This window comes from Ananas comosus, linkage group 5 (assembly GCF_001540865.1).
Source record: "Ananas comosus cultivar F153 linkage group 5, ASM154086v1, whole genome shotgun sequence".
NCBI lineage: Eukaryota > Viridiplantae > Streptophyta > Magnoliopsida > Poales > Bromeliaceae > Ananas > Ananas comosus.
The window spans coordinates 1385688-1409671 of NC_033625.1; the positions used below are offsets into that span (position 1 = coordinate 1385688).

At 37.5% G+C, this 23984-nt stretch overlaps 3 protein-coding genes across 5 annotated transcripts; 1 reads left to right on the forward strand and 2 right to left on the reverse strand.

Moving 5' to 3' along the window:
* On the reverse strand, positions 4284-8732 carry LOC109710471 (RGG repeats nuclear RNA binding protein A-like). The gene is made up of 6 exons (XM_020233070.1): positions 8349-8732; positions 7751-8144; positions 7295-7436; positions 5162-5320; positions 5019-5078; positions 4284-4684 (listed from the first exon to the last, which is right to left on the reverse strand). The coding sequence occupies exons 1-6, from the start codon at positions 8524-8526 to the stop codon at positions 4502-4504; spliced, it is 1116 nt and encodes a 371-aa protein (XP_020088659.1). The 5' UTR covers positions 8527-8732; the 3' UTR covers positions 4284-4501.
* LOC109709790 (transcription factor MYB1R1-like) lies at positions 14633-17525 on the forward strand. 2 transcript variants are annotated; one of them, XM_020232112.1, is made up of 3 exons: positions 14633-15673; positions 16346-16568; positions 16916-17202. In XM_020232112.1, exons 1-3 carry the CDS (start codon positions 15370-15372, stop codon positions 17052-17054), a joined length of 666 nt encoding a protein of 221 aa, XP_020087701.1. In that variant the 5' UTR covers positions 14633-15369; the 3' UTR covers positions 17055-17202. The 2 variants fall into 2 exon arrangements, with proteins under 2 accessions (XP_020087701.1, XP_020087700.1); XM_020232111.1 differs by having other exon boundaries at positions 14642-15673; positions 16346-16545; positions 16916-17525.
* On the reverse strand, positions 21135-23984 carry LOC109710496. 2 transcript variants are annotated; one of them, XM_020233110.1, is made up of 2 exons: positions 23585-23984; positions 21135-22930 (listed from the first exon to the last, which is right to left on the reverse strand). In XM_020233110.1, the coding sequence occupies exon 2, from the start codon at positions 22885-22887 to the stop codon at positions 21337-21339; it is 1551 nt and encodes a 516-aa protein (XP_020088699.1). In that variant the 5' UTR covers positions 22888-22930; positions 23585-23984; the 3' UTR covers positions 21135-21336. The 2 variants fall into 2 exon arrangements, with proteins under 2 accessions (XP_020088699.1, XP_020088700.1); XM_020233111.1 differs by lacking the exon at positions 23585-23984 and adding an exon at positions 23195-23216.

Genomic DNA, 23984 nt, shown 5'->3' on the forward strand with positions numbered 1-23984 from the left:
TGTTTTCTCTTTGGTCTTCGCCATCACTTTTCATGTACGTAGTACAAATTTGTTCTCTTTCTTATACGCTCTTCTTTGTAACCTATGCTTTTGAAAGAAAATTATTAAAAAGTGTACTCTCAAATGTACACATACATCGTACAATATCTTTTCAAGTGCGGCTAATGAATTAGTATTTTTCATATAATTAATGATTTCGTTTTTTAGACTTTGATTTCGATCGGTGTCAGACGGAGGGTACTAACTTATGACAATACTTAAAAGGATCTTCTAATGTACTCTAGATATTACTCAAAAAATTGGAGTACAATTTTTCTTTTCCCTTTTTTTTTTTAAAAAAAAAAGAAAGAAAGCACCAAGGAAAATAGCAAAAGCATACTGGCCAATGCTAGAAGTCAAAGAAAGGGAACGAACCACTTTTTATTTGCGATGGAGACCAAACATGGTCATACGTTTGTCTCCGGTGGAAAATTAAAAGAAAAAAAGTAGACCAAACATCATGGTGGTGTACAGATTCAAGGAGTTGCTGAAATTCTGAGAGCTGTGTGCATAAACTGCTAGACGTCCTACCATAACGGTTTTTTTTTTTTTTTTTTTTTTTTTTTTTTTTTTTTTTTTTTTGCACCCCTCCTTAGAGGTCCTGGCTGTCTCACCCATGTAGCCTAATTCATATTTTCAATGAATGAAGCATGTAGCGTGTTATCTTTTTTCAAAAAAAAAGTAGACCAAACATAGTCATACGTTTCCCTCTGGTGGAAAATTAAAAGAAAAAAATAAAAAAATAAAAAAAAAGAAGAGCAAACATAGCTAAATGTTATTTTACTTTGAGAAGGGACGTTTAAAGCAATTTGGTACCACCAAGCTTCTTCCGGGCTCTTGGATAGGGATGCAAACTTGGCAAATACGACTAGTCCTCTAACTTCTCGCTTTATTTTCTTGGCAGATCAGGAAAAACTCAAAATAAGTTAATTTTTAATCCTTTTTTTTATTATTATTTTATTCTGGATAGGTCGGAACTAAAGTGAATTTTTAAAATTTTTTTGATAGATCGAAATGAATCCAACTTTACTTTCTTAACAGATTTAGACCGATTCAGAATGAATTATTTTTTTTTCCTGTTTTTAGCCCCACCTACTATCTTATTCAGAACGAATTCAAAGGGATGGGGACAGAAGCTTTGTCAATACTAATCAATTGGCATCATAATTCTGGACCATTCGATGGATTTGGCCGAACGAACACGTCGATAAAGATTGCTTTTGCTTTTCGTGACTTTTTCATCCTCACTTTTCGCGTTGTCCAGCTTTGCAGAAAGGCCCGTGAAAAGACCAGCGAGCAATTATTTTGTCTAACTTTTTAAATTCTATAACAAAAAGGAGAATTACTTTTCTTATTTGATAAGTTTTCTTTTTAAAAGTTTCTTTTATTTTTTTTAATAATAAATTTAGTTGAAAATATAAACCAACTAAAATTCAAATTTGAGACTTCAGATATCAACCAACAAATTCTTTACCATTTGCGTTAGGAACAGCCGGTCTTATTTGATAAATTAAATAGCTCCCACTATTATATCATATGTAAAAATTAAGTACATGTATTTCACGTTAGAAAACAGTGTTTAAACATTTTTATAGTTAACACTTATTTAACATTTTTCCTCACGTCTGGACTCAAGATTTTTTAGTCGACCCATGATGTGAGCTTGAATTAAATGGAAGAAAATTAATATGCTAGGAGCCTGGCGTGACTCGAACTTAGAACCTCCCGCTCTAATACCATAAAAATAAAGAATACTTAGAGAAGATATATATTTCTTTCATGTTTGATAAATTACAAAAGACCTCTTTATATAAAGAGAGGTTAAACTAATACATAGTGAATCATGAATTGGTAAGAAAACTAATATAGTATATAATTATACAAGGAATGTCTAATATCCTGTAAAAAAAAAAATTATTTATATAAAGTAACATTTCATATATGAAACATAATATCTTGCATGTAAGTATACAAATCTTCTTCGTCTTCTTCTTCTTTTTGACATATTTTCAAGTGAATATTGTCATAGTCCTCTATTATTTTTTTTTATATCCAATACTTGCAGGCAGTAAATATAGTAGAGACTCAGCAGAGTCTAGGGGTGTAATGTGGGCCGTGCCGGACCGGCACGGCCCACATTTTCCGGGCCGAACCGGGCTGGAGAGTGGCCTGGCCCGGCCTGTGGCTAAATCCGGGCCGGGCCGTGCCGGGCCCGAACTCCCTACCATCCGGCCCAACACGGCGCCTGGGCCCGGAAGGCACGGGCCGTGCTCCGGGCCGGCTCCTTTTTTATTTTTTAAAAAATGTACATATAATTTAAAAAATATAAACAATAAATTATATTTATATAAACTGATATTTTGATTAAAAAATTTAAAATTTATAAAAATAATTACAAAAAATAAATATTTAAATTTATTTAATATATTTTTGTATTCTTTTTTTGAAAAAAAAAAAAGTTGAGAAGGGTTTTTGGTCCAATGGACCAAAATTGCTTTGGTCCGTTGACCAAAATCACTGCTCCCAAGGTCTTGCTAGGCAGACCTTGGAGGAGCTCTCCTTGGGAGGAGGGCCAAGCCCTCCACCCGAGGAGAGCAAACCCCAGGCGCAAGGCAACTTTGCCTTGGGCCTGGCGTTCCGGGCCGTGCTAGCCGGTTGCCTTGGGCCTGGGTTCCGGGCCGTGCTGGCCGGCTGGCACGGCCCAAACGGGCGTGCAGTACCGGGCCACGGGCCTCTCCTCGGCCCGGCACGGCTCAGGCCTGTTCAGGCCGTGCCGTGTCGGCCCGACTTCAGGCCGTGCCGTGCCGGACCGTCGGGCTCCAAATGTGAGGCCAGCACGGCCCGAAGTGCCTGCCGGGCCTGGCCCGCCCAGGTACTACAGTGGCCGTGCGGGCCACGGCCCGGCCATCAGCCGTGCCGGGCCGCGGCCCACGTGCCGCCCGGCCCGTTTTACACCCCTAGCAGAGTCTCAGATAGTCAGATATTGGTATATTTTCTCTATTTTTTTAAAATTCGACATTCATTATCCCATCGCTATGAAGAGTTGAGCCACACACACACACACACACACACACACACACACACACACACACACACACACAACCCCCGCCGCTAGAGTTGGAGCCACACAAAATTCAAGCGCACCGCTAAAAATTTGTTTGCAAGTGGAAATAGCATGACTTTTAAACTCGGTGCCGATGCCTTTGCCAGGTAACCTATGTCACCTCGTGAACTACAATTGGTGAATTGATATTTGCATCATTCCGTTCATAGAAAATAAAAAAATATTTATTATAATATTGATGCTGTGGATGTCTCGTCAAAATTACGTAAACGCCAGTAACAAAAGATGCATCATTAGCCTTGCCTTTGCTCGGTCCATGCCATATTTGTTTGGCTCGGTTTTTGCAATGATTTTTCTATTCAAAATTATAAAAGCTAAGAAATTTTGCAAACCCGTGAGGATAAAGCGTCCAAATTATAGTTGAAAGGTCCACAAGAGTAAAAAGTAGAAGTTCTCATTTAGCTTTATAATATTTTTTTTTTTTTGGTTGCAACCCTCATAACCAAATATGTTTTTTACCAACTTCTTTTCTCCCTTTACTTTCAAAGTTTTTTTTAAAAATTAATTATCATCTATCATTTGGTCAGAGTGCAATTACAAACTAATCCATCATACAACAAAAAAGGAAAATTCATTTACTGACTTATCAAATTATATAAAGTTTATAATTTCTTTTAAAAAAAGCAATGCAGATCAAGACATTACTTTCAGGATTTTATTGCTGTAACTTTTTTCCCTTTTTTTTTTACACTTTCGCTTGTGGAGTCCACGAGAATTCGAAAATCCAATTGGGCCCAAAGGGCCGTGCAATAATAAACATCCTCGTGAACATCATGTTTGGGTGCCCAGTCCACAATCACAGCAACAAAGGTTTAAATAAACAGGATAATAATCAATTAAAAAAAATATATATAGAATGCATAACTATAGAAAGGAATATTTAAGTCAATTTAATAAGCATGATTTCGACATGCAAAGAAAACAAAGCACCCACAGAGCAGACTCAGGGAGCACCTACGAAGGTTTCTTCCCTGATATAGAAAAAACATGGCACCTAGCACTAGTAAACTACGAAAAAATCGGGATAAAAACATTGTATGTTAATTGAAAAGGTTTGATTATAATTGAAAAAGTTGATTGGCGAATGAGTAAAAACATAAGAAAGCATCAAAGCTGTAACTACTTAGAAGGGCAATCCGATGTCAAACGCGAGAACAACAGTTAACATGTTAAAGCAGAAATTTAAATAAGTGGCAACCATATCTGTTTAAGCGCAGGAAACATTGTTTATTGTACCAGATCCTGACAACTATTTCTGAATTAAGGGGCGATAAAGTAAAAGAGAACACAGGCAAAGATGGGTACAAAGGGCAAAAAGAGGTCTGCTGCTCGAATCTTCTACTTACCACCAAGTGTGGGGAATTGCCCGGGATCCTCTATTGCAGGGGCCGCATGAGAGCTCGTGTTGCTGCCACCAAAACCACCTCTGAATGAACCCCTACCACGGCCTCGGCCACGGCCACCTGGTTTGTAGTATTCCTCTCCCTCTCCGGGCTTCAAAAACTCATTGATACTCAGAGACTGCAAGAAAAGGAATTCGAGTACAATTGATCTATCCATACGCTAAATGTATATACATCCTGAAGAATCATCTATTTATGCATATTCCCTGTAAAAATATGGATTATCATATCTTGTATAGTTGGAGAGTAATTCGATAAATGGGGTAAATTGGTTTTCTATCTAAGAAAAAAAGTTGCTTAAAGAGGAGTATTTTTCTCAAGTACAAAGATATATCCCTACCAAATCAAGTTTTATAGGGCAGACGTGAAGATTCAGAGATCAAAGGGGGATACATATGGATAGATAATAGGTCGAACAGCCAATTTCTTTTTTTCTCTTCTTTTTTTTTTACCTTTTTAACCCTTTCATCCCGATCGTTATCTCTTTTCTTACCAGCATCCTTGTCAGAACCCTATCAAAGATCATCATTCTGTTAGAGAAAACCTCCGCATTGTTGCTACAAATAAAGAACCAAGTAGGGCAGGGAAGCTTTACCAATTTTATGAAGATATCATCATTGTCTTTCTTTATTGAAAGCTGCTTCATAGACTGGAAATCCTTGTCAAATTCAACCTTCCTCTCTTGAGCCTTCATTACAAGTAAGGCTTTTCGCTTTTCCTCCTTTATTTTCTCATATTCCTCTAGAGTCATTTCCTGTTACAGCCAGCAAAGGTCCATGAAAACATGTGCAGAAGATCAAAGAAAAAGGAATAAAGAGCAAATTGTAGGAGCAGTTGAAACTTTGTCACTGCCTTTATAACATACTGCCTCACTTATCATATTATGTCTTACTGTTTAGTTTGTACTTTCTCAGATGAAGTTACATGTTCCAATTTTAAAAGGACCAACTTACCAAGCAAAGTTTCTATGGAATGCAAGTATTTCAGGAATGGCATAGAATTTAAAAATTGAAAATTTTACTGCATATTTCTACACTACAGCAAAATACAATCTGGATTCTGGAGTATAACTTTCATTCGTTTATTGATCCTACTCTTCAAGAGAATTGAGTTTCCTAAGCTAGTAAGGTAGATCGGTCCATAAAAAAAATGCTTAATTTGTGCATGTTCCAATAAAACAAATGAAACATCATTTGTTTATCGAATAGAAAAGAGCCTAGAGATACAGTTTGATCCTAAATCATATTTTTACAGGAAATGAAAAAAGAAGTATTTTGTAATAGAAAATCAGTTCTTCTTAGTCCATATCTTTACAATGTGAATTTTCATATACAAAGAACTTTCTAAAACAATAACTTCATGCTCATTTCATGTTTCTGAAAAATATATAAATGAGCCATTTATATAAGAATGCTCTTTCTGGGGACAGTAAAATAGTGGCATTGCCCAAAAGAAGAGATCATGGGGGGAAAAAAAATAGGTGGAAAAAACCTCAACCAAGACCTTCCTAATGGAAAGGAACCATAAGTAGGTCATCATAGATATATACAGAGAAGCCTACTTGGAGGAGATGCTGCTATAATGTTTATGCATTAACCTGTATGGCACCAAGAAGCAATGATTTTTCTTGTCAAAACTGATATCAGATATTTCGAATAGATTCACAGCTCTCCTAGATATAAATTCTCAAAAAATTAATGGGATACGAGTTACCAAAAATCACAAGGAAAAGAATAAAGGTAAGACAAAAGAAAAATCTAGAAACAAAATGGGCAGTGAATCTAATGAGTACTCGATTAACAGAAGTGAGTTATCACTATTTATGATAGCTTTAAAAGAGCAATCTTGGAGGGATGCAGTACCTTGATGCTGCAATAAATATGGGCAACAAGAGTGCACATGATGCACTAATTTACACTATCAAGACCTTTTGGTCAGGCTACATTATCTAGAAGAAAGTTAAAACAAATTAACTTGCATTTAATTTTCATCTCAACTCAGTCTGGAGTCCTTGAATCTGAGGAAAAGCAGCAAAGAAATATTAATGCTGCGAAACAAAGAAACTAGCTAGATACAGGGCGCCACTAAAAGCTCTATGTTGAGGCTCAATCTGAGTTATACAATCTATTCAGGGTTTTCATCATGATTATTTCAGCTATACTTCAACCACAAGTGCAATGAATGGCTCACAATGAGCCTTCAAAACTAGCTAGTTAGTGCCCCTGCATGTGAGTCATTCACAAAATAGGATGGCTCAATTAAAAGTTAAAAAAATATTCCAAATCCCTGCTGGAAGCAGCAGTTAGAACAGCTGAATCCATATAGATAAAAGGGCTTTTGAAGGAAGTCATTGTCCGCCTGCAACGGAACCAATAGTGGCATAAGGAAGCCATATGGTTCTCTCAAAGGCGAGAAAACGAGTCATTACTCATTAGACCTACCAAACCTGTCCAAATGGACAAATTCTGGTACCTGATTGTACATTCAATACATCATACATATACTGTGACCGGTTAGTCTTAAACCCTTAAATCCAACATGCTATTTCAATGCTCTTATTTAGTGGTTGTGTATTAAGACGTTCAATCATAGTCATTTTCTTAGGTTAATTTGTTTGTTTTCCTTGTCATTCTCTTAATGCGGCCTGCATCTAGTCCAGATGTGCATAGCCTGAAGCATCCATATAGTACAGGCTTACATCTAAGAGATGAACAAGCATCATATATACCTTATCCTCTGGTTCCTTCTCCTTATCTTCATTCTCCGCACCTTCCTTATCCTTATTTGCATCGAGTGCTGGCTCACCATCCTGCTCTGACTGCTTCTCAGGAACAACAGCCTTCTCATTGATGCCCACATTTTCATTTACCCTTCCCAAAACAAAAGTTCAAGCAAGCAAATAGGTAAAACAAAAACAAAACATCTAAGTAACATCTGTAGGATATGTGTACCTCAGAATGTACCCTAGAATGTAGCTTACAACTCAGCTTTGTGTACATGACAGCAGTTAGTTGCTTAGCTTATCAAAGTTGTAAGTCCATGTTACATGTCGTGTCTGATAATGTGAAAAGCTAAACTACCACTAGCTCCCATGTAAAGAAAGCTTGCTCATCGACAACAATGGGGGGTACTAATGCGGTAAATAGCAATACAGAACCAAGCAGTGAAAGGAAAAGTTCTTAACTGTGCAATCATATCATCATTGGTGGTTCCCCAGTTACCCCTTCCAGCTCCATCACGCTTAACCTCGTACCCACGGCCGGTTCCGCTCCTTCGTTCGTACATTCTCCGAGGCGGCTGTTCAGAATCGCCTTCAGCCTCTCTGTTCCCGTACCCACCACGCCTGCCGCCACGATAAGAAGGCCGATAGCCGCCTCGCCCCCTCTCTGAGGGCCTACTGCTATCTAAATCTTCACCACCACCTCCACCAACATTACTAGGAAAGCCATTGGCATCATTTTGCCCAAAATCCCGATTTGATCCAATCCCACCTCCTCGCCCACCCCTCCCACGCTGCGGCGGCCCACCACGGCCCGCACCACCTCGTCTCGGCGCCTCACCATCTCTTGCCTCTCTCACTGTAAAAAAACGCATTAGGTTTAACACAAACTTTGCCAATAATAGCACAACGACGAAGAGAATATGCAGTTAGTATCAAAATGTGAGCTTGACCTTTTTCCTCAACAAAATCTACAGTACAGTTCTCATCCAGTAGCAAATTAGACACGGAAAAGCACGTGCTAAAGCGTAGAAGACAACTGTAAAAGCGAAATGGTACGCACCTGCTTGTTGAGGAGGGAGCGGCTTCGAGGGGAGCTTCGCTGGAGCAGCGGCCGCAGGCTTCTTGGGGGCGATCTTCTGCTGCTGCGCGGCGATCTTCTGCTGCTGCGTAGCGATCAATTGCGAGGGGTCGTCGTTGTCGTCGTCTCCGAGGAGATCGAAGGGGTTAGCGGTGGCCATTTCCGCGCAGGGGAGGGGTCGGGAGGCGGGATCGGAAGAGGCTCGCGGCGGGGTTAGCACTCGGAGGAGATCGCCGCGGTGTCGAGCGCCATGAAACTCTCGGATCGGATAGGGAGGGGACTTGGAGGAAGAAGAGGGCTAGGGTTTTAAGATGGCGGCGGAGAGGAGGAGAGTGGAGAAGAACCCTAGCTTTGTTTCGGGTAAGCTCTTATAATAAGCGGAGATAATCTCTCATCATAGGAAAATGACGAAATTAGACGTTGATCCATTGGGGTGCCGTACATGTGTATTCACGTTTGAGTGCACTTCCACTCTTTTCCACTGAACTCGGCAATTTCGGTTATTTCGTTGCAGACTCTATTGAGGGGACTGCACAGTAAGCTGCAGAAATTGCACCATAATCCCAAAAGTAAATTTAATACGACCTGTGCATAATTCTCATGCACTAGATTCATCCACATGCTAGTTTTTAATAGAATTAATCCGTGCTGTCTGATCTGGAATTTTTTTTTTTTTTTATCCTTCATCTAGCAGGACTCTCGATAGAGTAAGCTGGATGGTGTTATATTGTTATTCGATCTTGTAACCCACGAAAACTCGAGAAAGAAAATGTCCTCTCAAGGTGGATTTTTCAACTACCTCCTTGAAAGCCAAGGTGTACACCACTTGGCATTTCTCTAGTTAACCTGTCGCGGTGTAGGGAGGTTGTGACGTTCAAAACCTTTCTTCTAAAGCCTTTTCTAATTATACTTTTGGCAGACCATGGTGTGAATAAAAAGCTTATTGGTTCTTTCATGCTTATTCATTAGAGCTAGTGAATGTTAAAGAAGGGATCATAGTTTTTCTACTAATCTGAAATATCATTAGAGTAGTTTTATAGTCCTGTTCCAATCCAGAATGCAGTGCACACGGCGTTGTACTCAATTCTAGCCCCATAATCCCCAAACTTTCGACAATTCTTATTTTTATATTTTCAAAGTTATAATTCGTGCATTCAATAGTATAAATTTTTAAAAGTGTTTCACTTTAATTTATTTACCGCTGGAAGAAAATACACACACACATACACATTTATATGTTGCATTCATCTTGTACATTAGTACACGAAAATTTACTTGTATATCATGCATCCATTGATTTTGATTTTATTTCATATTTTAGGTTTACTTTTCTTTTGACTATGTTATATTATTTTTTTTTTATACTTAGAAAATAGTCAATATGTCTGGAAGTATGAGATCGATGAAGGATTAAAATATCCTGAATAGAAATATAGATTATTTTTTTCTATAATATAGACCGAAAAATAAAATAATCCTAAAAGTTTGAGACGTGGGACGTCCTATTTATGTCCAATTTAAAAGTCAAAGGAGCAAGTACAAGATTAGAAGAACTTGGGGGAGATAAGGTGCAATTTACCCACTGGAGCTGTTTCGGCACCGAGCTCGGCAATTAAGAAGTCTCGTCACCGACTTCAGTTAACTCGGCGTCTTACTAGGAGTCGCCGACGACTTGTTCAGTAACCGGCACTTTATGTCGAAGAAGCCTCTCTCTCCTCCTCCTCTCCCCTCCCCAAAAAACCCACCCAACATTTCCTCTTTCTCGTGCTCGGTGTTTTCCGGCTCTCCTCGACCTTGCTCGAGGTATTAAAAAAAAAAAAAAAAACCCTAGTTGTAGATGTCGTTTTAGTTTACCTTGTCTATGGGAGACTCAAGTTAGGATCATCAAATTTCCATATATATGTGTTGCTGTAATTTGATTCTTATTAGTTTGTGCAATTTCATGTTCGAATTTCGTGGAGTATAGCTCAAATTCATCTGGTATTTTACGAATTTACTGGATATTTCACACTTTTGTTTCATGTTTTGTGGAGACATTAACTTCGTGTTTCGTGTTCTATACACTTCACTGCTACAATGATTCAGGAGTTCACTAATAAAGGAAGAGGAATTAGAGCATTAGAAGACACTTTATTTTCGATATAAATCATTAATTTCCAATCTCATAGTCCCTTAGATGGATAACTTTTGTGTAAATAAAACTGCTAATTCTCAATGTATGAAACTTATCCCTGCGAAAACGTGGTTAAGTTGCACTCAATACAAGAATACGTAGTTGTAGCAAGGAGGATAAGCTATTAGATGAGTTGAGTAGGTAAGAGGCTTTTGTCACCACAACAAGACAAGAAAAAGTCGAAGGATCTAAAAGCAAAGCGAAGATCCTTGAATATCAATAGATGGAGTTTTTTGAGAGGAATATCAATAGATGGAGTTGATGAAGTATTCAAGGGGTTTGTAATCGGGCCAAATTTGGCCTGATGAATTCTCGGCCAATAACTTCGGTTAATTAGGATGAGATTTGACCATATAATGCTCATGTACACAAAAGAAACTTTTCGTGGAAATTAAGTACTTCTATTAGTTGAGGGGTGTCAATCAAAATAAAGTAAATAAATAAAAGTTGAGGAGGCCGTCTTGAAATTGCCTATAGCTGAGGAGTTCTTCATACATTTTCACCTATCGGAAATTTCAATTCTTTCTCTCAGCATTAATTTTTGTTTTATTTTTTTTTTCAGAATAATTGTGGAAACTTTACTTACCATCCAACATTTGAATAATGGAAGAATCTATAGACAAATATTCAGGAACACTCTCCCCCTCTTCGACTTTCCCCAACTTTAGTCAAACTTTTTTGCTTACGCAGTTTGACTATGGGGATTTTACTGGTTAATCGCCAAATGACATAGTCAATTTTTTTCAAATTGTTAGGGCTGATGTCCAACTACATGTTGACTATGAAGTTAACAAAATGTTGCTGGTATTTTTCTGTCAGGGGGTAGATGAAGACTATTTGTAGATTGCTCACATTTGATCCGTACACCTTTTGAGCTGTTCTGTGTGTTTCAGCTACCCATCATCTATCTCAGAACTCAAAATAGGGAAGAGTTATCAATAATGAGGGGCAAAATAAGTTGATTTTATTTGTAAACAAACTATACTAGATTAGTGAAATTTTCAAATTCCCTGCTGTTTAAACCTTAAGGTTCTTTAAACTACTTTGAAGAGGGAAAGTTTTAACAAGTTATTGATGACGCTTGTGGAATCTCTCTATTCTCTAATTAACTATTATAACAAACAATTGTTTCAGTTCAGTTGCAAAGAAACAATTTCTTTTGTTAAGTTTGTTCGGTGGCTAATCCTTGTCTCTTATTTTATTAATAATATGAAGTTCCTACGTTTAATACATTTATATTTTGCCTATATAAATTCTTACTAATCAACCATTTTAATCCTTTATATATTACATTGGCAATATAAAGTATGACGAATAGAGAAGGATTTAATGTGTCCTCCCAACCAACTTTTGTCATATTCAAGCATATATTATTGGAAGAGTGTATGGGATGCTCTCTTCTGTATGCCTCTTTTGAAGAAACCATGTGTTATTCTTCTGATATTGAATTAGTTAACATAGTTACATAAGGGTTATTTTGAATATATACGCAATTCTAGTGGATTAAGATATGGATTTGTGATGGAGACTTCGATCCAAATCTGTGATGGTGATGCGCTCCTTTTGCCAGAAAAGTCATCAACGACGAATAATTTGACTTTAATCTTTTCTTAAGCAAACTATTTCTAAAGACTTTACTTCAATTGGTCATCTGTATTCATAAAGGGGAAATGTCTTTGTCACAGTGCAATATGACAGTCCCCACCAAGTAATTTAGCTCCTAATAATTAATGCAAGTTTAATAGACTTGATGTGATTACCACTAGTGTTACCGGGCATCTCTTCTATCTTAAAAGTATTCATTGTAATGCCCGTACCACTTAGGATTGGTAAAAAAATCTCAAATTTCGCTGTAAACGCTACCTCGTTAGCAATATTTTTCTTTTGCTGTCTTCTTTGCTTGAAGGTACTAAAGTTCTCTGTATCTCACTAAAATTAAATATGATACGCCCTTCTGTGATTGCCCTGTTACCTTCCCCACATGTTGCGACCATTACTTTCAAGATCTGCTTCTTTAAAAGAGGATTTTATATAAACTGGGACATTGAACATTTGTCCTAAACATACTCCACCCAGAAGTTAATATTATTAATTTTATTGCCTTGAAAAAGTATACTAATGTAGTACAAAATGCACTTACATTTACTACCAAACAGTGGCTCTTTTATTCCTTTGGCCTTTTTGGGTTGTACTGTTTTGGTTCCTTTTTAATCGCTCACATCTGTTCCAACTTTCCATTTTACTTTTAGATTTGAAATGTTGCTGCTACTTTTCTGTAAAAATTAATGGAATCTTACTGGTGACTTTATCAGGAATGTGAGTTGTAGGGAGTGCTAGGAATCTTCTACAGGAATCAACAGGATGGTAAAGTGATTATCAGATGATATGAAGGTATTTTGTAAAGAATCATGACCAGGTACATTATATTCCTCATTGTAGACCATGAGTGAGATGGCCGTACACTGCATTTTTACATCAGCAACCTGTGGTTAATTTTGTATCACCTACGTACCCTATGGTTGCTATGTAGGTTTTGCATAACATACGTCCTTTCAGTCGATCCTGCTAAACTTGAGTTTGGGTTAGATTTTGATCTACATTAATGATTAATGTGTTCGGATTGTATTTGGCTTGGACATTGATCTGAACCCAATCCCAAACCTGTTAAGCCCTTACAGAAAACCAAAATAGCAATCATAAGGCTCCTAGGTGATACAAACAAAACCATAAAACACCTGTGTGCTGATGCGCTATATCAGTGAGCTTATTAAGTTTATTCTTTTTTCTTCTTTTGCTAACATCGTGTAGGATGAGTAATAGGCTAATCATCCAAGACAATGGCGTATTAGTAATTTTAGGTGGAACCTTTCTCCTTTGTTATATACTTTGGTGGATGTTGAAGAGGCAATTTGTTTGCATAATTGAGGAAAAGACCTACCAGCAGCTTCTCTAGAAAAGTGATAGTCCAAAAAGAAGGACCTAACTCAGGACAAATATTTTTATTAAGCACTCAAGAAAGGTGGACATTAAAAACCAAGTAAATCCAAAAAATCTTTATCCTCAGTTGCATTATCTTAGAAAGATTCCCATGGATGAAAAGGCCAAGGCAGGTTGGGGTGATCTTACTACAAAAGCAAGTTATTTGAATGCCAACAACTTGACACTACCATCCTGGAGATTGTAATATTTAACTATTTTAAGTGGGTATCTGACCTTAAAATTTCTGTTTCAATAATGATTTTTCTATTAGTAGATCAGTTAAGATTATGCAAAGTAAAATATCTTTGTGCTTTTATGCCTTTAATAATGTAGATTTCTTTTGCATGCTTGCTTGTATGTTAAGAGAGCATTTTTTTAATTCATTCCCATATTATGGCCATTGGTCTTATAAACATTTTTTTTTTTTGTCTCTTTAGCATTTTTTTTTTCAGGACTGTAGGGGCCTTTTATTATTTGCCTGAAATAATTATTAACTTATTGTGCTCCCATGATGGTCCTACCATTCAGATTAGATCTATAATAACCAGTCAAAATAAATTTCATTCTATTATATCAGGTGCAAGTAAGATAAATTTTTAGATGTAGAACTAACATTACATGTTGAATCATTTAGGTGAAATTTTGTGTTTGGATTTAACAATTATTCTAGGTTTTTGGAGCTATTTGAGATAGTAATAAAGAGCAGAATTGAAATTAATACAATATTTTTGCAAAATTAATTGAAATATGAGCTAAAGTGTAGAGAATTTTTATATAGCCCAATTTTTTTTTTTTAAAAAGTGATTAATACCCTCTTTGAATTTCTTTTTTTATTTTCATATTTTTTCTTTTTTTGAGGAAACAGGGATATACCCTATTTGTACATTTTCATATTTTTTCCATTAGTTCCAACTACCAACATCAAAAAAAGAAAAAATATGAAAATAAAAAAAGAAATTCAAAGAGGGTATTAATACAATATTTTTGCAAAATTAATTGAAATATGAGCTAAAGTGTAGAGAATTTTTATATAGCCCAATTTTTTTTTTTTAAAAAGTGATTAATACCCTCTTTGAATTTCTTTTTTTATTTTCATATTTTTTCTTTTTTTGAGGAAACAGGGATATACCCTATTTGTACATTTTCATATTTTTTCCATTAGTTCCAACTACCAACATCAAAAACAATTGTTACCTCTCTTGCTCTCACACACAATTTAGGATAAATAAACTTCTTTCCTAGTGTGAAGAGCAACTAAAATATTCTTATTGGGCTAACATGTCAAAAGCATCATGGCTCACAATTTCGACATCTGGGTATTATTCTACATGCAAATACCAGTATCCAGCTCATAGAATCTCAAATTCTAGATGTAGAAAGTGTGGCCATACATGAGTACATATGTACGCATAAACACATGCAAAACTACAAAAGCATCATACTCCATGGAATTGGCTTATGTGTTACGACTTAGGAGATGTATATTAATATTAATATTAATTGACTGCTTGGTAGTATCTAATTCAAAGATTCTCTTTCTTGAACCAAATAAAAAACCACAGATTCTGCAATTTAAATGCAATTCATGTATGACATGCATGAGCATTAATACATACCACACATAATGACATATCTTATTATATACTAATGCTTGTCTCCTCAAGTAACCAAAAGAAGGGTAAAAAAGAAGAAGAATAAAGGAGGGGGAAAAAAAAGGTCTCAATAGTCTCTTCTCATTATTGGTAGTTCCCACTAATAAACCTCATCTCTTCTTAAGACAATCATACAGAAGTGAAGTGCCTCTCTTTCTCTTTCTCTCTCTAGAGTTGGATTAGAGAGAGTTGAATTAAGATGGCTAGGAAATGTTCTCATTGTGGCAACAATGGGCACAATTCAAGGACTTGTGGCAGTCTTAGAAGCCAAGAAGGTGGTGGAGTGTTGAAGCTTTTTGGGGTGCAGCTTCACATAGGAGCCCCCATGAAGAAAAGCTTCAGCATGGAGTGTTTGTCCACTTCATCTTCTTCATGCCCTCTCTCTTCTTCATCATCCCCTTCACCATCTTCTTCTCTTGTTTCAATAGAAGAAGCTGCTGAAAAGATTAACACTGGGTATCTCTCTGATGATCTTGTGGGCAAAACACAAGAGAGGAAGAAGGGTAAGTCACCACAGCAGTTCTCTTTCTCTCTCTCTCTCTCTCTATCTATCTCTCTCTCACTCTTTTTTTAATCATGAATCTCACTCTTTTGACTGTTGGAGGATGTGAGGGCTACAATTCTTCTTTCCTAATAAGAGAAACCTCTGAAGCATGTTAACTCTCCAACCCTATGTATTGTTTATATACCTTCTTTTTTTTATATATTTCCTTCTCTTTTTTTTTTTTCCAAAGGAAATGTTTGTTGTTCGTAATATTCATTTCTCTGGTATTTATCAACATCATTTCAAAGCATTGATGTGCTACTGCAATTAGCCTCTAGTGCTTCTCTTTGGATTGTAGTATGTTTTGCATACTCTGCTTAGAAATAAAACTAGATGTACACTTAAATTCTGCAAAACTGCTTACTCTTGATACATATTCTACTTTTAGATCTACCTATTGGAGCTTCTATTTTTACCTTTTTTGGACTATACCATTTAAAGAAACCTTTGTTCCTTTTTGTTCATTCCTTTGGTACTACTAGATGCTGCTTTTTCCTTTCAATCTAGTAAATTAATAGCCAACTCTCTCCTATTCTTCAACCGCCGACTAAAATTGGATTTAAAGAAACAGATCTATGAAATTTCTTCTATATTACAACCTGGGTAATTTAGCGACTACTATGATTGCCAGGAGTTCCCTGGACAGAGGACGAGCACAGAACATTTCTGGCAGGTCTAGAGAAACTCGGAAGAGGCGACTGGCGAGGGATTTCGCGACACTTTGTGACCACAAGAACTCCAACCCAAGTGGCTAGCCATGCTCAGAAGTACTTCCTCAGGCAGAACAGCCTTATCAAGCAAAAGAAGCGCCGTTCCAGCCTCTTTGATGTGGTAAATACCAAATGCTTTTACAGGTTAATTACAAATTTTATTCTCACAAGTTTGTCCTCTTTTTCAATGTCATCCTCACAGCTTCGGTTGCAACAACTTAGTCGGTAAAGTTTATTCTATGTCATAATTTAGGCGTTCAGTTAAAGTAAATTAAGTTTAAACTTCAGAAACTGAATTTGTTAAAATTAGGACACTGAATCTGAGTCAAACTTAACGGACCAAACTTGCTGCGATTCAAACTCCAATACAAAGACTCGAACTCAATTCAAACTACATCTGCTAAATTTAGATTTAACCCTACTTTCCACTGTAAGTCGTAGCTTGAAAATCTAATTCAATCACTTATCCTTTTCTTTGTTCTTTGTTTTAGGTTGATGATAGCGAGAAGGCGATTCCTACTGCTGAACTACAATTTCCTTCCCTCTCTCTTAGTCCAACTTCAAATTCAATCGCCGATTGCAATTCATCAGAACAGAACACAAAATTGCCGTCGTGTCTTAATTTCCTAGCAACTTGTCCGGAGATAATGGGCACATCACTCAGCAATGCGCCGCAATCATCTTCTTCAATGGAAAATCATCAAGGTCATCTCCAGACGCCAGATTTAGAGCTCAAAATTGCCCCCTCAAGGCCACTGGATAACAGTAAGCCATTCATAGGGACCATTAGAGTTATCTGATTATGTTCAAGAAATAATCAAACAAGTATTGGAGCTCATGACAATTTAAGGATCACTCTAGAAATACCCAAGGCAAATCACCATCTTCGTCCTCTCTACTATTACTGTTTTTTCTACACATGTGAATGATGCATCTCCTCTGGACTTGGTACTTCCCTGAATGCTAATGATGCTGCTACGAACATTTTTAATTAATATTTTCTTGTTTCCATTGTTGAATAATCAAAAAGAGTATTTATTTGAACCTCTGCTAATGTGTAATTTAATCGACAGAATTCTACCAGGAATCATTGGAACTTAACATGAAATGTTACCAAATATTCCACCTAGTTCTCTGAAATTCTGAGAAAAACTATCCTACGCATGTTTTTTTTTTTTTTTGAAGTTCACTGAAATATATGCACATCGGCGCGACTCTGTAATTCAGGTGACAGATTTCTTGAGGGATCAAATCAGAGAAACTTAATTGTTCATCAACTGTGACAGAATATAATAAATCCTACATGTGACTAATTGATGAATCATTTCTAGATTAGGGAAAGGTAATTATTTGTAGACCAACTTTGTTGCATGAACTTCAAAGGTTCCTGACCTCAGAAAAAAAATGAGCTCTTACAGCATCTGAGACAAATTCCTCTTCATAAAGCCCTACTAAATGTTGCATCTCTGCTATTTCTGGTGTGTGAAGAGCTAGGAAGGTCCATTGTCCTCCCTTTGCTTCATAAAACACTTCCATAAGCATCTCACTGTAAAACCTACTTGCCATAAAAGATGAAAACTTTATCTGCAAGGTCCCAAAAAGTGGCCCTTTAAACCTTACTAAATTAGAATTACATTAGTTGTGAGACATACTTCTAACAGTAACTGCATGACATTTTATTAACTGAGTGAATTACAAATATTAAAAAGTTATCTTTAGTTGCCAACTCTTAAACTTTTTCAGCATGAAAATGGCACTAATTACAAAAAATCATTCTCCTTTCGACATGCCGATCAATTTGAAGGATTTACGCATAAATATTTATTTATGTCGTAATCGGATAGATCTCTTCGGCTTAATAAAGTGCCCCATTTACCTCAACTTGCAAATAAAGCTACCACTAATGTAATCTTCAAACAAAAGATAGGATTAATATACAGTAGATGGTGCTTGCTAAGGGTGCTTCAGGGGCCCTACACAATGTTGGTGAAAAAGAGCTGTAATATGCATGGAAAAGGAAAGGACACAAAAACATGATATTAACCCAGTAAATTTTAGGTACTTTTGACTTGCCTTCAATCTCATGTAAAAGATCATAAAAAATATGCTAGAGAGAGAGAGAGAGAGAGAGAGAGAGAGAGAGAGCGCCCAATATATGGGATATATAGAAGAATAAGAACATCATCTTCTTGCGGGCTCCATCAATCACGAATTTTTTTTTTTTCACGACAGAAATGCTTTAGGTTCTCAACAAAAGAATTTTTATGTATTAGAATACGGGACCTCAAACCCAAATAGGGTATAGTAATGTATACCATATTAGTGTATGGGACCTCAAACCAAATAGGGTATAGTAATGTATATATTAGTGTATGGGACCTCAAACCAAATAGGGTATAGTAATGTATATTTATAGTAAGGTAAGTGCAACTATTATAAGAATACTCACAAATAATAAGATATTATAATATATATCAATATTATGTGCTTTTCTTATGCGCTGTTGATGTGCTTGCAAATTTCTTTGGTGCCTTCAATTACAAACCAAACTTTATCTTATGTATAATAACACATCGAAAATAATACTGCCTGATTGTAATTTGTGCGGTTGACAAAAGATTTAATAATTAATATCCGAGATTCTAAATTCGAAATTTAATTATTTTACATTTTTAGACGATTTCATTTTAAAAAATGAATAAAGCGAATAACATGCTATCTACCGTGCTGTTAGGAATACAATAGTCTTATGATTCTAACTTTCTAATCATTCATCAATTTTGATAGATGATAAGGATGAGAAAACAAATTGAAAAAATTCAAAAATAACAGAAATTCAGACACCTAATTTCTCTTCTCTCTCTCATTTTAACCACGCATCAAAATTGATGAATAATTAAAAAATTAAGAGCACAACAGGCTGTTGTGCTCTTAGTAATACAGTAACCTTACTCTCTCTCTCTTTATTTATTTATATATATATATATATATATATATATATATATATAAAAGAGAAATTTGGTTGAGTCCCGCAAAATGGAAACCAAAAAATGGCACGATTCTCATCCACCCAACTGTGAATGGAATAATGGGGTGGGGCTACGTTCCCACTTGTTGAGGCGTTACGATTTATTCTAAGAGGTTGGGTGCGATTTGGATTTTTGATTTGTACGTGCGAAAGGCACCGCCGCTTGGCCTCTTATGGACATAATTTATTTATGCGGTGTTGTCTATTTTTTGTTTATTTCTACGTTGCCATCTACTTAAACAATTAATCTTGGTGACGACTTTTTTTTAATTTATTTGTCTAGCTAACCACATTTTCTTTTTTTTTGAAGGACGATAACGGATGAGTGATCCACGATCCAACAACCCACCATTTAATTTAATAAGTATTATTATTATTAGCTAGGGTTGAATAGTATTGCTTTTATAAATTTTGGTTGCTCGCTCTTTTATGGTGTGCCGCCCGGCCCCGGCATGGCCATGGGCCGGGCTACAGCACGGCACGGGTGACGATGCAGCGCCCGTGTCGGCCCGCCCCGAAATTTTGGCAAAATCCATCCACCAATCCATTCAATCACTCAAATTTTTTTTTTTAAAAAAAAAAAAAAACCTGAAAAAGGAAACACTTCCCTTCAACATTTTTAATCAACTAGTCAGACTGCAGACCACATGCAGCAATTTCTGAATCTGCCAATCCCGAAAATCCGACATTTGGCCACTCTTTTTCTCAGCAATTTTCAGAACATTTTTTTAAAACTTTTTTTCACGGGAAGCTATACAAGTTATTCAAACGACATGAAAATTTGAAACGACATGAAAATTGTTTGTTTAGGGCTTTGCTGCAACTAAAGGGGTTCGCAAATTTCTTCGCGACACGGTACTGCAGCAGCATACAGGAAAGATGGAAAAACATGGAATTAGCTACCCAAATCAAATTGCCCCGGACACACCTAATGAACCAATTAATAGAATCTACACTTTCATTCAATCACAACCAACGGGAGTCCGCCATTAAAACTCTCTCGTAAACCAATCAACAAAGATTGATACATGTCATGCATGGTACATTACGGAATATGTACCCAGACATTTGGTTCAAACTTCTTTTTTTTTTTTTTTCTATTAAGGTTTCTTTCACTAATTCGAGCCGCATACAAGCAATGCCTTATTCTGTCTAGAATCTAGAGCAAGGATCAGCTCGATCGTGTTCAGCTCGTTTGTACTCCTATATCCACGTGCGATTCAACGTAGGTTAGAATTCTTCAAAAAGATAAGTCTGTTTTTAAGTCATTAATTAATTACTTTTGGCAAACATTGGAAATTTGAGTGAGTAGAACATATATAACTGGGGAGAACTGAAACCTCTTACTTAATTAGGAAAACAAAACGAAGACCAAGTAATTGGATCAACCTAGAAAATTCTCCTCCTCCTCCTCCTTTTTCCCATGACAATCGTTAGTTCTTCTTCTTCTTCTTTTATAATTGCTAAGAAGCGGTTTAAATTCTGCCTATTTCCAAATATCAGAAAGAAGCAATGGAGCGCGATTGAGCCAGTACCAGACTCCGACCTGAAAAGTCGAACTGGACTAGTCTTTAACAAAAATCAGGTCAATGAAATGAATCCATACAGTGAGGCGCTTCACAACAATCGAATTGAAGCTGAGAATTCATGGCATATGCATAAGAATTCAAGGGACTAAAATAGAAATGAAGGCTTGATGCGACTGAGTTTATTTAGTATATATTAACCCATGCGAAGCACATGAGATGAGATACAACCACGCATATATATATATATATATATAATATTTTTAACGGAAGGTCCGATCGATGTAAGGCCCGATCGATGACTTTATTTAAGTCTTCTAGTAGAATACATAACACTTGCAGCTACCAGCTAGCATAGCTAGTTGGCAGGGCGCCATGACGGATTCCAGGTCACCTTCACTAGAACGTTACCGTACCGCCCAGTAATATTCTTCTGAGATGCTCCGTCGAAGAGCGGAGGGAGCACTGCAACTCCATTTGCGATCTCACCGCCGGTAGGGGTTGTGTGGCGATCGTACAGTTCCGCCCGAATGCTGAGGGAGTAATTGGTTGGAACTGCCACCGTCTTTTTCGTCAATCCAATAGGTTGCCCAGGCCTTACGTTTATGTACTCCTCTCTCTTCTTTCGAAAGAGCAGAGTCTGCTCCCCAGAAGGATAGTTACTATAAGAAGCAGCAATCTCTCCGTAAACTTCAGCAGGATCTTTCCCACCCGCATTTACGAGCTCAACAGATATAGTCGCCTCCACCGCATCACTCAGCACCGCGTAGCAAGCTGTTGCCGAACCGTGCGCTCCTTTAACATCACGATATAAAATGCGGTCGAAGACGTTGTTGGCGGTGTCAAAAACATTCCGCACGATCGTCCCATTACTAATTACCTCATCGTCCCGACTCGGAGTAGCCTTACTCCGGAGAGAAAGATTCACAGTGAAGCTATCGTAAGCCGAGATAGCTCTACTAGGGCCGGTTAGTAAAATCTTGCCCCCCGGAGAGATGGTTTCGGGACTGCCCTTCTGTCGATCGTACATGTTCTGAGAACTCAGTCCGTCCACAACCGCGATGGTGCCGTGGAGCTGGGCAGGGTCCCTGCCACCACCGATGTTGTCGATGCGCACCCAGAACACCTCCGCCATCGGTCGTCCCTGCCGCAACGTCGACGTATTGTTGTCGTTAGCTGCCGACAACATGCGCAGGGTCCCAGCTGGCTTTCGATAGTTGAAGAATAGCAAGATTCCGAGTGCAGCAGCCGCTTCCTCAGCTGTCGTTATTTGCATGGCATTGGGTTGCGGGAGCAGAAAGAAACGGGTGGGATCCGCGTCGGTGCGCAGTAACGCATTAGAGAGATTCCCCCAGCCGTGTTCCAGCGCTGTCATCCAAGCAGGGGGTGGGGAACCGGGCTCATGATGTTTAGCCAGATGGTCGGAGATGCGACTGAACCTGATCGACTCGCATATCATTTGAATCACAACAATCAATTGCTTGGCCCTCTCCTGGCGGTTGGTAGTGGAAGCGAGTTGGTTGACAGCAGTTCCGAGCTGCGGCTGGCCGAGGTTTATGCGATCCACCGTTTGTCCGGCAGCATTTTCCAAGTCATTGTAATCGCCGTTGAAGCCCAGGAAGTTGGGTCCCGGACCTCTTCCCAACTCTAACCACTGATCAGCATTCCACATTTTGTAGCCGTCCAAGTAAAGGTTACCTCGCCGAATCCTCAGCGTGATGCTCCGTGATTGAGTTTGCAGTACCACATGGAACCTCTCGATGGGTTCAGTGCTCTGCTGAGGGGGAAGCACAGGGCGATTGTGTGAATAGCTGCCGGATGCCAATTTGTTGCGCAAGGATCCGACGAATCCCTTGTAAGCCGCCCATTCACCTGTAACTTTGTCGTCGACCTTAAAATTGAACTCCATTGTGTTGTGTTGTGTTGTGTTGTGATCTGTTCTTAAAGGAAACCTAAGCAAAGAGACATTTGCTTCCATAGTTTATTATTTAAATGAGAAAAATTGAGCTCCAATGAACAAAATAGATGTTCTACCGTATAACCAGCTCATCCAGTTGCATAATATAATTAACTAAGTGCTAATATATAATATAATTAACTAAGTTCCAATGACGCCCCGTAGGAAACTATTTTTATATTACAGAAAATCAAAACAAACATACAAATATCTATATTAATTGTAGCAAGGTTGAGAATTTACATATCTTCAAACTTACAACAGTAATGGCACCGGTGTATTGTGATTACTTTAGCACACCAAATTAAAGTAGCAGCTGCAGAAGCATAGTAGCACCCCCTCCTAACTAACAAGCTTGTTATTTTTGGGATTTTTTCTCATATGCTCCTCACTACTATTCAAAATTTTCAAATTTATCTATCTATTGTCAAAGTACCTTTGAAACGCTAAAAATTCCACTAGTAAATTTTAGAATTTTAAAAAATAATCTTTATTTTTTTAAAAAAAAATAAATACAGATATTTTGATCCACCATAGATATATTAGATATTTTCAAAATTTTAGAAATTTTCTTTATTTTGCAAGAAGCTAATTGAACTAAAAGCTATAGCTAAACTAGTAGGGAAGTGGGAGAATGCAACAGACTTACCAAAACTACTGCTGTTGCTTCCAATTCTTTCAACCTCTGTAGATAGGCCTTGTTGACAGCATAGCGGTATTATCTGTACCTATAAACATCATCTGTCTTTTCTTTATTTCCGTCTCCTTAGAGACCTTGATGCCTCACCCATGTAGCTTAATTCATCTTCTGAATGAATGAAGCGGGTAGCACGCTACTTTTTTCTCAAAAAAAAAAATTCTTTCAACCTCTGCCTTACTCTTCACACCATTCTACTCATTTATAGGCAGTGAGGGCGGCTCAGGAGCCTGGAGAGTTGGGTGCGCGCGGTGTCGGCGGGCATGTATTTCATACAAATTAAACTCTATACTTAAGAAGAGATCAGATGTGCGTGATTCATATATGGCTGAGAATCTTAGCTTCATTTCAG

Excerpts from the sequence above, each read along its gene's own strand:
- LOC109710471 (XM_020233070.1), bottom strand. The coding sequence starts at position 8,526 with ATGGCCACCGCTAACCCCTTCGATCTCCTCGGAGACGACGACAACGAC. Across the intron at positions 8,145-8,348 it reads GCTCCCTCCTCAACAAGCAG|TGAGAGAGGCAAGAGATGGT; the intron begins GTGCGTACCATT and ends GTTTTTTTACAG. Across the intron at positions 7,437-7,750 it reads AATGATGATATGATTGCACA|GGTAAATGAAAATGTGGGCA; the intron begins GTTAAGAACTTT and ends TGTTTTGGGAAG.
- LOC109709790 (XM_020232111.1), top strand. The coding sequence starts at position 15,370 with ATGGCTAGGAAATGTTCTCATTGTGGCAACAATGGGCACAATTCAAGG. Across the intron at positions 15,674-16,345 it reads AACACAAGAGAGGAAGAAGG|GAGTTCCCTGGACAGAGGAC; the intron begins GTAAGTCACCAC and ends TATGATTGCCAG. Across the intron at positions 16,546-16,915 it reads GTTCCAGCCTCTTTGATGTG|GTTGATGATAGCGAGAAGGC; the intron begins GTAAATACCAAA and ends TCTTTGTTTTAG.
- LOC109710496 (XM_020233110.1), bottom strand. The coding sequence starts at position 22,887 with ATGGAGTTCAATTTTAAGGTCGACGACAAAGTTACAGGTGAATGGGCG.